Source organism: Saccopteryx bilineata, chromosome 1 (genome assembly GCF_036850765.1).
Source record: "Saccopteryx bilineata isolate mSacBil1 chromosome 1, mSacBil1_pri_phased_curated, whole genome shotgun sequence".
In the NCBI taxonomy this organism is placed as follows: Eukaryota; Metazoa; Chordata; class Mammalia; order Chiroptera; family Emballonuridae; genus Saccopteryx; species Saccopteryx bilineata.
The window spans coordinates 57,550,287-57,567,555 of NC_089490.1; the positions used below are offsets into that span (position 1 = coordinate 57,550,287).

The window sequence follows — 17,269 nt, forward strand, 5'->3', positions numbered from 1 at the left end:
CTGCCATGTGCATAGCTTATCCCAAAACAGAATATAAAATCCTCATCAAAATAGGATGCACTTTTGCTGTAAGTAATCATCTATGCAATGCCTGCAACTTTCTTGTGTTTCAGAATCAGTGATGTCTGTGCCTGGAACAAAGCCCACATGAATAGCTGCTCAGAAACAGGGAGGAATGGCTGTAGCTATAAATTAATAGGTTTGCAGATAAAACACACACAAAGCAAATAATCAAAATAGTCTATATTAATATATAACTTAAAATAAGATTCTTTCCCATAAAAATGTAGCAAATAATAATTAATGCTTTTTCTACCCTCTTAGGACAAGGACATTAAAAAATACGGGACATTAAGCAGTCACTGTATTTCTTATATTTAATTTCTGTATTTCATGTTTGCTATTCATAATTTTACCAAGATCTATTTTACCTGTCCTTTATACAGTATTTCACATTGTAATTATTCTAGGATTACATTTATTAACTTATGATTATTGAGCAAGTGGAAAGTGGCCAAAGTTGAGATGTTTTTATATTTACTATACCAGAATTTATAGTATGAAAAAAAGAATGTAAAAACTCAACTTTTATATTCACATTTTGAATATATTAGATGGTATAAACTTCTCAAATTAACTTCATTTTAAAATCTTCTGAAATGTAGCTACAATGAAATGAAGAATTTATGTGGCTTTCAATAATTATGCTTCTGTTGGACAGTGCTCAGCTATAACATTTGAAAACAAAGGGGCTATAGCTTTAACTCACCAGTATCTTTTTTTTTTTTTTTTTAGAATTTTTTTTTTTTCTTATTGAAACTGGAAACGGAGAGAGACAGTCAGACAGACTCCCGCATGCACCCGACCGGGATCCACCCGGCACGCCCACCAGGGGCGACACTCTGCCCACCAGGGGGCGATGCTCTGCCCCTCCGGGGTGTCACTCTGCCGCAACCAGAGCCACTCTAGCACCTGGGGTAGAGGCCAAGGCGCCATCCCCAGCGCCCGGGCCATCTTTGCTCCAATGGAGCCTCGGCTGCGGGAGGGGAAGAGAGAGACAGAGAGGAAGGAGGGGGTGGGGGTGGAGAAGCAAATGGGAGCTTCCTATGTGCCCTGGCCAGGAATCGAACCCGGGTCCCCCGCACGCCAGGCCAACGCTCTTCTGCTGAGCCAACCGGCCAGGGCCAACTCACCAGTATCTTTTAATCTTACAATACTATCTGCTTTTGGAAATGGGAATTGTAAAATAATAATCTGGCTACTTTTGTACATGCTTTGAATTTTTTCTAAAGAACATATATTACTTTTTAAATAGAGAAAGTAGAAATGTTGTATTTTGTCTATAATCTTAGAGATAAAAAATGGACTGGTATTTAAGACATGTAGATAAAACAATAAATCAAATCCCCCTACTACTTGTGAAATATATTTTGTATCTCCATCAGGTGAAAAAAGAGGCATTTAGAGGTAGCAGTGGAAATCTGGGAGAGCCGAAGATAGTTCATTGTCTACTTGTACAGACGTTAACAATTTCTGCCCAAATTAGCAGAAGTTCAGCTAGTCAGGTGCCTGTCAATGTGGTTGTGCAAGCCACTGTGCTCACATTCCTCTATTTCCATGAGAAAGAGGCGCTTTTTTTCTAGCACTGAAAACTAAGAATATAGTCAACAATGACAGAGTATGTGCAACTTTCTTTTCCTATTTAGAATATAAGTGAGAACTTTTACTATAAAATTCACCAATTCTAATCACCTGACATAAAGAGACTTGTCCATAAATTATTTAAAATATAACCGGTTAATGACTTTCAGTAAAATATACCATAATGCTTTTTCCTTACTGGTTAAGGGCAATTTATTCTGAAGGGTAGTTTTGTGCTGTTCTCTGGCAATATACTGGACCACTTGTTTTCAAAAGCCTTCCTCTGACAGTGGCACAACCCCAGCCACCAGACATCTTCAGGACTGTCCAGCAGGTCCTGTGGAATCTGAACTCCTAGTAATAATCTGGCGCAGTCACTTCCTCTGCAAAAGCAACTGGCACGACCACGCCCTGCCGATGCAGCTCTCGGAGAACATCTAATATTGCGTCCAACTCCGTGCGGAACTTGTCCAGCTCACGGTTCTTCAGCTGTGCGAGTCTTTTCCATTTCTCAATTTCTTTGTTTTGTTCAGTTTCTACTACTTGGTGTGTATGCTGTATTATCTGTAAGTAAAAGAAATTCCATATTACTGTGAGTTCATGGGGGTGGGTGAAGAACATTTAACAATCTCAAAGAGCTGAAGTGGGACGGTGCTGGGGGCAGTAAACCAGTGACCTGAAGGAGGAGGAGCCCTACCTAATGGAGCTCACTGTGCCAATAAACAGGCTTGCAGGCAAAGATGGCTACAAGAGGGAAAGTACTATCTAATTCTGATAGGAAGTTTTATTTTATTTTATTTTAAGCTGTGAATAAGAGTACCATTTAAAGCATCAGGAATTTCTAGAACCTTGGAAAACATCCCCCAAACACTATTCCTCTTCAGAACACCACTTGTGATACAATCAAGACAGCTTTAATACACAACACATCACCACACTCATTATAGAACGAGAAATAATGATAAAAGCACACACAGGTAGCATCTGCCGTGCGCCAGGCTTGGTTTTAAACATTTTATGCATGTTAACTCATTTAACCCTGCCATACACCCAGGAGGTAGAATTTATATATTTATCTGCATTTAACGGGTGGGGAAATGGAAGCACGGATAAGATAAAAATGATAATAATTTGGTCAAGGTTCATACACAGCCCACTGGGGGCAGAATCGGTTTCACACCCAGGCAGCCTGGGCGGAGTCCTGCTATTACCCACCATGCCAGACTGCCTTGCTTATGTGGGTCAGTTTTTTCAATAGTGAAGTGAGGGCACCCTGGCAAATACCGTAAGGGAATCATTAGTCATAAGCAGTACAAGTCACAGAAAGTTAGACATATAAGAACTAGGTTGGGCAACAAAATCAATAATTTTTTTAAACATGCTTGAACATCTCCAGTATAATTTTTATCTATAGTCCTGCCTTGCTCTAGAATCACTTCATAATTCTAAAATAAAAGCACTTTATTTATTTATTTATTTTTAAAATTTATTATTTATTTTATTTTATTTATTTATTTTTAGAGAGGAGAGAGAGACAGAGAGGGAGAGAGAGGAGAGACAGAGAGAGAGAAGGGGGGAGGAGCAGGAAGCATTAACTCCCATATGTGCCTTGACCAGGCAAGCCCAGGGTTTCGAACTGGCGACCTCAGCATTTCCAGGTCGAAGCTTTATCCACTGCGCCACCACAGGTCAGGCAATAAAAGCACTTTAAAAATATTATGTAAACAGATGTTTACGGGGAACACAAAATACTGTATAAAATTTCAATTCTAAGGTAACATCACTACAGTTTCAAAATTATTTCCTTCTGATGAAAATTTAAGATCTTCCTAGCAATTTTCGAGTACCCTATACAGTATTGTTAACATAGTCATCATGCTGTAAGTTATGTCCCTAGAACTTATACTGGCTGTTTGCACCCTTTGACCATGTTTCCCCAGTTTCCCCACCTGGCAACCACTAATTTCCTCTCTTTTTATGAGTTTGGTATTTTTTAGATTCTACACGTGAGAGCATCCAATATTGTCTTTCTCTGACTTGCTCCACTTAGCATAATACCCTCAAGGTCCATCCATGTTGTCACAAATGGCAGAATTTAATTTTTTATGACTGAGTATTATTGCACTGTATGTATATACACCACATTATTCATTCTCCCCGCCAGTGGACATTTACATTGTTTCCATATATTGGCTGTCACAATAATGCTGCAGTGAACATCGGGGTGCAGATATCTCTTTGGTATAGTGATTTTGTTTCCTTCAGGCATATAAAGTGGGAATGTTGGATCACATGGTAGTTCCATTTTTAATGTTTTGAGAAACTGCCATACTGTTTTCTTTAGTGACTGCACTAATTTACACTACCACCAACAGGGCACAAGTGTTCTTTTTTCTCCACATCCTCACCAGTACTTGTTATTTTTGTCTTTTTCATGATAGCTATTCCAATTGGTGTGAGGTGTTATCTCCTTGTGGGTCTGACTTGCATTTCCCTAATAATTAGTGATCTTGAGCACTTTTTCATGTAACAGTTGGCCATTTAAATATATATATTCTTTGGAAAAATATCCAGGCCCTCTGCCCATTTTTAATTATTATTTTTGCTATTGAGTTATGAGTTCCTTGTATAATCAGGATATTAAACCTTTACAGATGTGTGGTTTCCAAAGACTTTCTCCCACTTTACAGGTTGCCTTTTCACTTTATTTCTTTAGCTATGCAGACACTTTATGGTTTGGTATACTAGTCCCACTTAACTATATTTTGTTGCTGTGCTGTATCATATCCAAAACCTCATTATCAAGACATGTCAAGGAGCTCTTTCCCTATGTTTTCGTCTAGGAGCTTTATGGTTTCATGTATTATATTTAAGTGTTTAGTTTCATTTTTTTGTGTGCGAATATTCAGTTTACCAGAATCATTTATCGATGGGACTGTCATTTCTCCATTGAGTATTCTTTACTCCTTGGTCAATATTAGTTGACTATATGTATATGCATGGACTTATTTCTGAGCTCTTGATTCTGTTCCATTGTTTTAATGTGTGTTTTTAATGCCAGTAACATACTATTTCAATTACTGTAGCTGTGTAATGTAGTTTAAAATTAGAATGTGTGATGCCTCTAGCTTTGTTGCCAGGATTGATTGTGCTACCTGGGGGCCTTTATGGTTCTGTGAATTTTAAAGTTGTTCCTTAATGAGTGGAGATACATTCTTTGAAACTTGTTAGGCAGTTTTGTCACTGTATAAACATCATCGAGTGCACTTAAACCTAGATGGTATCTCCTAGTATATACACTTAGGCTATGTATATAATCTTATGGAACCACCATAAATATATATATGCCATCCATCATTGACTGTATGCAGAACATGATTATACTATTAAAAATGTCAATGAAATATTGATACAGAGTGCACTAACTGTATACATTGACTTTGGACATTTTAACAATAAAATTATTCCCTGCTTTTCAAAAATTACCTTAATGCCACTTCTATGATAAACCTATACACTAGTATCTGGTTTTGCTAAGCAAAAGAAATGCCAAGATTTTTGCATTTGTGAGTAAAGGCAAAAGTGAACATAGCATTCATTGTTTGTTTTGCAAGCAAGCTGTTGATAGAGGCAGCATGCACCCCAATCAGCAAGGGTGGCACTGCTTTTACTCTGTTAATGTTATCTTAGGTTTTATGGGGCATTTGGTATGACTGGGGGTCTGAGAAGGCTAAAAATTTTACACATGAATTCTTGGAACTGCTTCTATTTACACCATTTCTGCTTATGAAAGGTTTCATAGGACTGACTACTTTTGGAGAGTGTGGGAAACCTGCATTAATTCTTCCAATCTATGAATATGGAATACCTGTCCATTACTTTTTTGTCTTATTAAATTTCTTCCATCAGCGTCTTATATTTCTCAGTGTACAGATCCTTTACTTTGTTGGCTAGATTACCAGGTATTTTATTGCTGTTGGTGTTGCTGTACACAGGAGTGCTTTCTTTTTCAGATAATTTGCTGTTAATATGTAAAAACACCATTGATTTTTGTAGATAGATATTTGTACTCTGCACCCTGAATTCATTGACTAACCAAGTTTTTAGGTGTAGTCTTCAGGGTTTTCTCTATATAAGATCACGTCATCTGCAAATAGAGACAATTTTATTTCTTCCTTTCCTTTTGATGCTTTTTCTTTCGCTTTCTTGCCTGATTGATCTGGCTAGGAATTCCAGTACTGTGTTGCAGATGAGTGGGGAGAGAGAGCACTCTTGTCTGGTTACAGACGTTAGAGAAAAAAGCTTCAACCTTTGACTACTGAGTATAATGTTAGCTATGGGCTTGTCATATATGACCTTTATTATGCTGAGGTACTTTCCTTCTATAGCTAATTTGTTGAGAGTTTTTGTCATGAATGGAAGTTGAATTTTGTCAAATGCTTTCTGTGCATCTATTGAGATGATATGATTTTTATTTTTCATTCTATTAATGTGATGTACCACATTTATTCATTCATATATATTGATCCATGCTTATATCCCAGGGATTAATTCCATTTGATCCTGGTATGTGACAATTTTAATGTTACAATTTGGTTTGTATTTTTTTTGAGAGTTTCTGCATCTATATTCATCAGGGATAGTGGGATCTAGTTTTCTTGTCCTGCAGTATTCTTATCTGGCTTTACTATCAGGATAATGCTGGACTTGTAAAATGAGTTTGGGGGAGTGTTTCCTCATCTACTCTTTGGAGAAGTTTGAGAAGAAATGGCATTTATTTGTCTTTAATAGCTTGGTAGAATTCACCAGTGAAGCCATCTGGTTCTGGGCTTTTCTTTGTTGGAATATTTTTGATTACTGATTCAATCTCCATACTAGTATTGTATGTGTTAATGATTTCAATCTTGGTAGATTATGTTTCTAGGAATTTACCAATTACTTCTAGGTTATCCAATTTGTTTAGGTATAAAGGCATAGCTCTTTTTATGGTGCTTCATAAGTGTAGCAATTTTTACAAACTTAAGGCCAGACACCTTACCAGCAAAAAGATTCCAGTTAGCTTGACTGAAATACCCACTTTCTTGTGGTGCTGTGAAATACCCACGGTAGTTGTTCATTGGTCTCCTATGATCCTTTGTATAGTGCTCACAAAAATTAGGGGATATTTAATTGCTTCATATTCATTTTGAAATGCTCCTTGATTTTTTGTGAGCAGTATATTTTTGTGGTATCAGTTGTAATATCTCCTCTTCTTTGAATTTTTAATCTTAAATCTTCTTTTTTGCTGGTCAGTCAAGTTTTGTCAGGTTTATCATTTCGAAAATCAATGCTTAGTTTTGTTAAACTTTCCTATTGCTTTTCTATTCTATATTTCATTTATTTATGTTCTAATCTTTATTTCCTCTCTTGCTAAATTTTTTTCTAGTTCCTTGGCATGTACAGTTAGGTTGTTTGAGGTCTTTTTTTCTTGATGTATGGACTTTATCCCTATAACCTCCCCTCTTAGAATAGCTTTTACTGAATCCCATAATTATAGGTATGTTGTGCTTTCATTTGTCTCAAGAGACATTTTTATTTTCCTTTTGGTTTCATCTTTGATACATTGACTATTTAGGAATGTTGTTGAATTTCCATGTAAATTTGAGATTTTTTTTTTCAGTTTCCTTCCTATTGATTTCTAGTTTCATATCATTGTGGTCAGAAATGATACTGGCTATGACTTCACTCTTCTTAAATTTGCTAATTGTTTTGTGGTCTAACATGATCTGTCCTAGAAAATATGCCTCATGTGACTGAAAAGAATGTACATTCTGATACTGTCAGAGGAAATGCATTGTATATGTCTGCTAGGTCTATTTTGTCTACAGTTCATTCCAAGCCTGCCATTTCCTCATTGATTTTTCTGCTGGATGATATATCCATTGTTTAGAGAAAGGCACTAAAGTCCCCTACCATTACTATATTGCTATTTTATTTTCCCTTTTAGTTCTGATATAGTGTTTTATATATTTTGGTGTGCTGGTATTGGGTTCATAAATATTTACAATAGTTATATTTTGATGGATTGACCCCTTTATCATTTTTTTGTGTCTTCTGGTATTTGTAGCTTAAAATTTATTTTGTTTGATATAAATATAGCTAGCTAGTCCTGCTTTCTTTTGGTTAACATTTGCTTGAAATATTTTTTTCTACCCCTTCGCTCTTAGTTTATCTGTATCTTTAAAGCTAAACTGAATCTCTTACATGTAGTATATTGTTTGGATCTTGTTTTTTCATCCATTCAGCAATCCCATGGTTTTGAATGGAGAATTTAATCCATTTATATTTAAAGTAATTATTGATTGATAAGAACGTATGATTGAGATTTTGTTTTCTGATTTATATATCCTATGTTCCTTATTTCTTACATCTTGTACTCATTTATTATTTGATGACATTTATAGCACTTTTTTTTTTTTTAACGAGACAGAGATAGACAGGAAAGAAGAGAGATGAGAAACATCAACTCATAGTTGCATCACTTTATGCCTTGACCAGGGAGCTCCAGCTGAGCCAGTGACACTTTGCTCAAGCCAGCAACCTTGGGCTTCAAGCCAGTGAACTCTGGACTCAAGCTAGCGACCACGGGATCATGTCTGTAATCCCACATTCAAGCCAGCAACCCTGTCCTCAAGCTGGTGACCTCGCGGTTTCGAACCTGGGTGCTCAGCATGTACCACCACCTGGTCAGGCAATATAGCACCATGTTTTGACTCCTTTATCATAATTCTTTGTGTAATTACTACAGATTTTTCCTTTGCGATTACCATAAGGCTTATATAAACTGTGATGTATTTACAATGTCCTATTTTAAACTGATAAAAACTTAAATTTGATAGCATACCTTATATTTCTACTTCTTCCACCCTCACTTTCAGGTTATTGATACTATAGTTTACATATTTTTATACTGTATATCCAATAACAAACTAATGCATTTATGGTTTTTAAAATAAGTTTGGTTTTTAATTTTTAATCTAGAGTTCTAAGTAAATTATGCACTATTATAATATTAGAGAATCTGACTTAGACTATATATCATATTTACCATTATTAGTGAGTTTACACCTACAATCATATGTTCTTATGATGTTAATTATCATTCTCTTATTTCTACTTGAATTCTTTTTAGAACTTTTGTATGGCAGGGCTAGGGATGATGAACTCCATTAGGTTTTTTATGAAAGTCTTTATTCTAATTTCTAAAGGACAGTTTGCCAGGTATAGTATTATTTTATTTATTTATTTATTTATTTATTTTTATTTGTATTTTTTCTGAAGTTGGAAATAGGAAGGCAGTCAGACAGACTCCCGCATGTGCCCAACCAGAATCCACCCGGCATGCCCACCAGGGGGCGATGTTATGCCCATCTGGGGCGTTGCTCTGTTGCGACCAGAGCCATTCTAGCGCCTGAGGCAGAGGCCACAGAGCCATCCTCAGCGCCCGAGCCAACTTTGCTCCAATGGAGCCTTGGCTGTGGGAGGGGAAGTTAGAGCCAGAGAGGAAGGAGAGGGGGAGGGGTGGAGAAGCAGATGGGCTTCTCCTGTGTGCCCTGGCCAGGAATCGAACCCAGGACTCCTGCATGCCAGGCCAATGCTCTACCACTGAGTCAACTGGCCAGGGCCAGGTATAGTATTATTGATTGACAGTTTTTCTTTCAATATTTTTTAATATATCATCTCACTGTCGCATGGCCAGCAAAATTTCTGTTGAGAAATACTGTAGTCTATGGAAATTCCAACATATGTAACATGTTGCTTTTCTCTTGCTGTTTACAAAATTCTATTTGTCTTTGACTTCTTAAAACTTTTTAAAGAGATATGACTGACATATCACACTATATTCACTTGAAGTGTTCAACATAATTTGATATTGATATATACTGCAAAATTATCACCAAATAACTCTTATTAACATCCATAGTCATTTAGTTTACAAAACTTTTCTTTTTACTAGAAATTAAAATGTTTAAGAAACTTTTCAATTACAGTTGACATACATCAGGTGTACAACACAGTGATTAGACACTTATATCACTTACAAATTAATCACCCTAATAAGTCCAATACCCATCTGACACCACACATAGTTAGTACCTGTAGGCCCTATACTGTACTTTACATCCCTGTGAATGGTTCTTATAACTTGCATTCGGTCTACTTTAATACCTTCAACCTTTTTCACTCACTTCCCCCACCCTCTTTCCATCTAGCGACCAGCAATTTGTTTTCTGTACCCATGAGTTTGTTTCTATTTTGGTGACTCCTTTGTTTTTTTAATTCCATGTATAAGTGAAATGATACGGTTATCTTTCTTTCTCTGTTTCACTTATTTGACTTAACATAGTACCCTCTAGGTCTATCCATGTTGTCACAAAGGGCAAGATTTCATTCTTTTTTATGGCTCAGTAATTGATTATTCCATTAAACTCACACATACACACACACACACACACACACACACACACACACACACACACTCTTTATCCATTCATCTACTGAGGAACACTGGGTCCCTTCCATATCTTGGCTATTATAATCTGCAATGAACACAAGGATGCACACATCTTTTTAAATTAGTGTTTTGGATTTGTTTTCATAAATACCCAGAAGTGAAGTTAGTGGGTCATATAGTGGTTCTATTTTTAATTTTTTTGAGGAACCTCCATACTGTTTTCCATAATGGCTGCATCAATATACAATCCTATCAACAGAGCATGAGGGTTCCGTTTTTTTCACATCTTTGATAACTTACTGTTTGTTGATTCATTGCTCATAAAATAGCCATTCTGACAGGTGTGAGTTAATACCTCATTGTGGTTTTAATTTGTATTTCTCTGATGAATAGTGATGTTGAACATCTTTTTATATGTCTATTGAGCCATGTGTATGTCCTCTTTGGTGATATCTCTTCAGGTCCTCTGCCCATTCTTAATCTGATACTTTCTTAGGGGGGTGGTGGTAAGTTGTACGAGTTCTTTACATACTTTGGAGACTAATCCCTTCTTGGATGTCTCATTGGTGAACAACTTCTCCCATTCAGTAGGTTGTGCTTTCATTTTGTTGATGATTTCCTTTGCTATGCAAAGACATTTTAGTTTAATGTAGTCCCATTTGCTTATTTATTTTTTTTTTTTTTTTTGTATTTTTCTGAAGCTAGAAATGGGGAGAGAGTCAAACAGACTCCCGCATGCGCCCGACCGGGATCCACCCAGCACGCCCACCAGGGGCTACGCTCTGCCCACCAGGGGGCGATGCTCTGCCCCTCCGGGGCGTCGCTCTGCCGTGACCAGAGCCACTCTAGCGCCTGGGGCAGAGGCCAAGGAGCCATCCCCAGTGCCCGGGCCATCTTTGCTCCAATGGAGCCTTGGCTGCGGGAGGGGAAGAGAGAGACAGAGAGGAAGGAGGGGGGTGGTGGAGAAGCAGATGGGCGCTTCTCCTATGTGCCCTGACCGGGAATCGAACCCGGGTCCCCCGCACGCCAGGCCGAAGCTCTACCGCTGAGCCAACCAGCCAGGGCAAGGGTGATGTCTATTTAACATAATCAGCAGTTCTAATGCTATAGAAATGTTTACCTGAAACCTATGTGCTCTTATTGATCAATGTCACCCTGTTAAAATTTAATAATCTAAATAAAATTTTAAAAAAGAAAAATCATGATAGTTTTATAGGAATTTCTTGGTATATAACTTGTTTTGCTACTTTTAAAATTCTTTGTCTTAATTTTGGCATTTGAATTATGATTTGTCTTAGCGTGGGCTTCTTTGGGTCCATCTTGTTTGGAATTCTCTGTGCTTCCTGAATTTGTATGTCTATTTGCTTTGCCTGATTAGCCTTTTATGAGCTGTTTCTCAGTACACTATAGTCTTGTGGGTTTCATGGACACAAGACCCACTGCCTTTCAAAGCTGTATGTTTTGGGGGCTCATCTCTCCGGTGCAGGTCTTAAAGTACCCAATATGTGGTTCAAATTCTTTGCTCCTCAGGGAAAAGATCTGTGTTTTGAGCTCCCTCTTGATTGTGAGTCACTAAGCTGGAGGTGGAGACTTTTAATGAGATTGTGTCTCAGCTTCCCTGACCTGTTTTGATGTGGGTTTTTATTTGCATGATATATAAGTTGTTCACCTAGTTTCTGGGTTGCTTTCAGAGACTATTCTATATGTAGCTAAAGATTTGGTATGTCCATGGCAGGAGGTGAGTTCTTGAACTTTTCTGTCACAATCTGACCTCCACTGGTTGAGCCCTATAGATTCTGACCCAAAATCCCCATGAGGTGAGACCTAAGTGGGCCTCCTGGGAAGCAAACTGCTGTGGTGCCAAGCTGGATGCTTACTGTGGGCTCTCTTTTCCCCACTGGAGAAAAAGTAGGTCCCAGGGAGCCTTCTGGTGCAGCACTATGCTGGCCTGTGGGAGGGCCAGTACTGTCAGTCAGAGTTGGCTGTTCCCTACCCTTCTTAATGTAGTCCTTCTTGGTCTCTGTGGGACAAATGGGTAGGTCAGTCCTATCTCTGTGCTCTGAAATTTCCCCAATTGCCTTGTTTATGAATGCATGCTAGCTGTTCTTCCTGTGAGGGAAACTGAAGTCAGAACAGCCAATGTTGCCATCTAGATGACATCCCAATTTAGCATTTTACTATGAAACTGAAATCCATCACCTTCTCTATAAATCAAGGATATCTTTAAAACTCTACTACCTTTATACAATGTGTTTTTAAGAGAAATCCACAAATAAGAGTAAGAATGAGAAATTTTATTAATCTCTTTGCTCTCCATTTCACACTCTGTAGTTCCTATAATAATAATAAATAAAAACTAGGGACAAGATCCGTGTTTTGAGCTCCCTCTTGATTGTGAGTCACTAAGCTGGAGGTGGAGACTTTTAATGAGATTGTGCCTAGGGTTTCTCTGTGGAACTTAGGTCAGTCATAAAGCTTTTAATGTATGTGAAATTTCTGTTTGCAAAGAATGTATAAATTTACACTGTTTTAGACTAAATGTTTGTGTGCCACCCCTAACCCTTTTATATGTTTAAGCCCTAACTAACTGTGTGGCTGTATTTAGGGTTAGGAACTAATAGAGGTCTCAAGGGCAGGGCCCCTGAGCACAACTGGATTACGATTGGACTAGTGTCCTTATAGGAGGAGGTATCAGAGAGCTCTGTCTCTACATCCCCTCTGCCACGCCACAGTGCACACACTGAGGAAAGGCCAGGTACGTGCCAGGATGAAGGCTCTCACCAGAAGATTAATTAGCTGGAACCTTGATCTTGAAATTCTAGCCTCCAGAACGGTAAGAAAATTAATTTGTTTTTTAAGTTTCCCAGTTAATAATATTTTGCTGTACCAGACCAAGCTGAATATATACCGTTGAAGCAAAGTCAAATATCAGCACCAAGGCTAATGCTTTAAACACATATGACCTTACTTCTGCCAGTTTTTTTAAAATTTATTCATTTTAGAGAAGAAAGAGAGAGAGAGAGAGAGAGAGAGAGAGAAAGAGAAAGGAGGGAGGAGCAGGAAGCATCAACTTCCATATGTGCTTTGACCAGGTAAACCTAGGGTTTTGAACCAGTGACCTCAGTGTTCCAGGTTGACACTTTATCCACTGCGCCACCACAGGTCAGGCATGCCAGTTTTACTATTAAGTCATCTGTTTATAATTAAGTATATAGTAATATTACTAGTGTTGGCACATAATTTAAATAATCACATTTTAATGTAGAGCTAGTTTTTACAAATATTTATTGAAATTACTTGAACTTCTTAGATACCTACCAATAATTAAGAACATGATAAAGTTGTTTCTCTATTTCTTCACATAAGGCAAACCAATCTTCAGGTATCTGAGATTTAAAGTCATTTTTCTCTTAAAAGCTATGTACATATTGTTAATAAAATCAATATATAATGGAAACACTTTAAAAAAAGTCAGTTTTGCTAGCGATGACAAAACTATAGCAAACTGGGAAGTATTTAAGGAGAACTATACAATTATGTAAATGTGATTTACTACTTTACCTGTTGAAGTTCTTGCTCTCTTTGTTTATGTCTTATTTCCATGTGCTGAATTTTCTTTTCTAAGCCCATGAAATGTTTCATTTCTGGTGTATGGTTTTCTTTGGCCTCTCTCAATTCTTCTAAGAGTTTTGTAATCTAAAATTGAGGTATGAAGTAAATGAAAAACTATGATAAGAAAATAATTTATTTTAAAAGGTAGATTTAAAAAGAACATTAATCACATTTTCTTTGTTTAAAGTTTCTCCAGATAAGAGGCTTCTTGTTAAAGGTATCTTCAGTTGTTAGGGTAATTAATACCTTTTGTTCTCTATGTCAGGAAGTAAAAGCTCATCCTAGATCTCATAATTTCAGATAATTAGACCACCTTTACCTCCCACGTATGTCCTGGCTTATGGCATTCACAATTAAGCTGCGCATTTTTCTTTGGTACATTCAGCTTTGCTACAAAGTATTTGTTAATAGAGTGATTCCTTTTAAAATTAATACAGAAAGAGTCCAATAAATATGGATCCTTCTTTTATCAACTCCCTATAACACTATTTTTAATTCTCTTTTGGCTCTTATCATATTAAAATTTATGATTCATCCCACAAATAAATGCATGCATACAGAGATAATGAAATAATAATCTTTCTGTGCTGGCTGCTCTCTCAGGTCTAGAGATTGCAGAGATGAAAGACACAGAGGAAGTTACAATCTGGGGCAGACCCTTCTTTTATACACCCTGGCCCACAGAGGAAATGGTATTTTATGTCACCAGAGAGTTAAATGGAGAGGATGTGCAGATCTTTATTCTGGGCTTGATGAAACAATCAGTTGCTTTTTCTTTATGCCATATAATTATAATTTACTAACATCAAAATAATTAACAAGCAAATGAAAATAGATAAAATTAACAAATTCAATCATGTTTTACATGGAAATATCCAGTACCTAATGACACTGATAATAGTAACACACACACACCTCTCTTCCTAAATTAGCTTTAAAAATGTAAAAATACAAGCAAATTAAGTCAGAGGCACATCTCAAAATTTTTTTTTTGTTTTGTATTTTTCTGAAGTTGGAAACGGGGAGGCAGTAAGACAGACTCCCACATGCGCCCGACCGGGATCCACCCAGCATGCCCGCAAGGGGGTGATGCTCTGCCCATCTGGGGCGTTGCTCTATTGCAACCAGGGCCATTCTAGCGCCTGAGGCAGAGGCCATGGAGTCATCCTCAGTGCCCGGGCCAACTTTGTTCCAATGGAGTCTTGGCTGCGGGAGGGGAAGAGAGAGACAAAGAGGAAGGAGAGGGGGAGGGGTGGAGAAGTAGATGGGTGCCTCTCCTGTGTGCCCTGTCCGGGAATCAAACCCAGGACTCCTGCATGCCAGTCTGATGCTCTACCACTGAGCCAACCAGCCAGGGCACATCTCAAATTTTAAGTGAACTATTTCTAACAACAACCAAAAAAAAGCAGACTTTAACTGGATTAATTGCAGAAAGGTCAGAGGCTTTCTAGAACATGCTGTGGTGATGGGTGCCAGGCATCACGTTACAGTGTGTCCATAAAGTCATGGTGCACTTTTGACCAGTCACAGGAAAGTAACAAAAGATGATAGAAATGTGAAATCTGCACCAAATAAAAGAAAAACTCTCCCAGTTTCATACCTATTCAGTGCAGTTCGATGTGGGCCCATGCACAGATTTTTTAGGGCTCCTTAGGTAGCTATCCCGTAGAGCCTCTACAGACTCGTCACTGACTGATAGCCCACCAGAACGGGGTTTCTCCACCAAACTGCCAGTCTCCTTCAACTGCTTATCCCACCGAGTAATGTTATTCCTATGTGGTGGTGCTTCATTATAAACGCACCGATATTCACGTTGCACTTTGGTCACGGATTCAAATTTAGCAAGCCACAGAACACACTAAACTTTCCTCTGTACTGTCCACATCTTGACTGGCATGGCCGTGGGCTGCTCCACTGTATACACGGTGTTACGTCATCATCTACGCATGTGCACATGCAGCCACATCATCCTACAGAAACTGGGAGGGTTTTCCTTTTATTTGGTGCAGATTTCACATTTCTATTGTCTTTTGTTGCTTTCCTGTGACCGGTCTAAAGTGCACCGTGACTTTTACAGACACACTGTATGTCAAAACAACGAAAGATTCCAAACTGCAAAGGCTGTCAGAGGCGCTGTCATACACGTAATGGTTAAATGTCACTTTAACTTCTGTACACTCTTTAATGATTGAAAAATAATTGTGAGTCTGTCATTAGACAACATTTCCAGCCATCGCTATCTTATGATCTACATATAATCCATCTCCTGACATACAGCTGGGGAGTTCTTGGTCAACTGATAACAGAGCTGAGTGAATGCGAGTTCCTGTACGGCATGCTACGATGGAGAGATGTCCAAGGAACAGTGAGGGACACCTACTTGAAAGGGAGGTGGGCCGCAGGATTCTTGAGACAACTGTGTTTGAATCAATCTTCAATTACAAGTAGTAATGAGCCATGGCATTATGTGCTAGGCACTATTTTAAGTACTTTAAAGATGATGTCTTAGTTTAGTTTATCAAACATATTTATTTATTGTCTGATTCCCCAAATAAAATAAGCTCCATGAAAGCAGGGATTTCTACTTTGTTCTAAAGCTGTGCTCAGCAGAGAGAAGGTATTTAACAATTATTCATCAACTAATTAATGAATTAGTTTCCATGATTAAACATTCATTTGTAAATTACATAAATTCAAAAATTTGCTTCTAGACAAGACTAGAGAAAATATCCTTTCATTTGTATCTAATGAAATGCACCTTTAAGAGAATTATTAAAGTCAAATAACTTATTTTTTAAAAATTCTTGTATTTTAGTGAACTTATCCCATGAAGGTAACTGGACACATATGCAAAGATGCACGATCAAAAACGCTTCCTGTTTCTATAAAAGGGGCATAACAGTACCTACGCTTTGGGGTTAGAGTGAGAACCACACAGAGCACATGTCACAGTGCCTAGTACATACTAAACACTTAAACATTGACAACTATGAATGGTATGGGAGTTTCCAAAAAGGTCTATTTCCTGTAATTATATTATTATTGGTGATCCAGCATCACTGTCATGATTACTTTACCAATTTTTCTAACCAAATAGTCTTAGTACAAAAATGGCTTTAACCATTCAAAAGAACTGAACATCATATCTCCACTGCACAGAAAATAACTGACTTTCCATGAACAAGTTATTAATATTATCTTGACATGTGGTATTTTTAGGCTATGTCTAATTGCACATTTAAGTTAAAAAATTTATGCAGAAATATGAGTATGATTGAAATGGCTAAGAGAAGCTTAAGTTAGCCCAATATTTCTGTTATTTCTTACCTCTTTCTGTAGGATTTCTTCTCGAACTTGAGAAACTACGAGAGACTCTTGTTTACTCTGCAGCTCATTAACTTGATCTTGGAAATGCTTTATAAGTACCTTGGAAATTGTTAGAAGTACTGAGTTAAGAAAGCTCTTCCTTGAACATTATTTGAAAAATATAAGAAAGCTAACTAATGACTTTTGTTTGTACTA

At 37.6% G+C, this 17,269-nt stretch overlaps 1 protein-coding gene across 2 annotated transcripts in view; it reads right to left on the reverse strand.

Annotated features, from left to right (window-relative positions):
• Positions 1-228: 228 nt before the first annotated feature.
• Positions 229-17,269, reverse strand: part of CEP162 (centrosomal protein 162) — a 98,341-nt gene continuing 81,300 nt past the window's right edge. For both annotated transcript variants that reach the window (XM_066254215.1, XM_066254217.1), the window contains exons 25-27: positions 17,075-17,173; positions 13,697-13,831; positions 229-2,205 (exon numbers count right to left, since the gene is read on the reverse strand). In XM_066254215.1, coding sequence (XP_066110312.1) covers positions 1,996-2,205; positions 13,697-13,831; positions 17,075-17,173 — 444 coding nt within the window. In that variant the 3' untranslated portion in view covers positions 229-1,995. The remainder of the gene's footprint in view (positions 2,206-13,696; positions 13,832-17,074; positions 17,174-17,269) is intronic.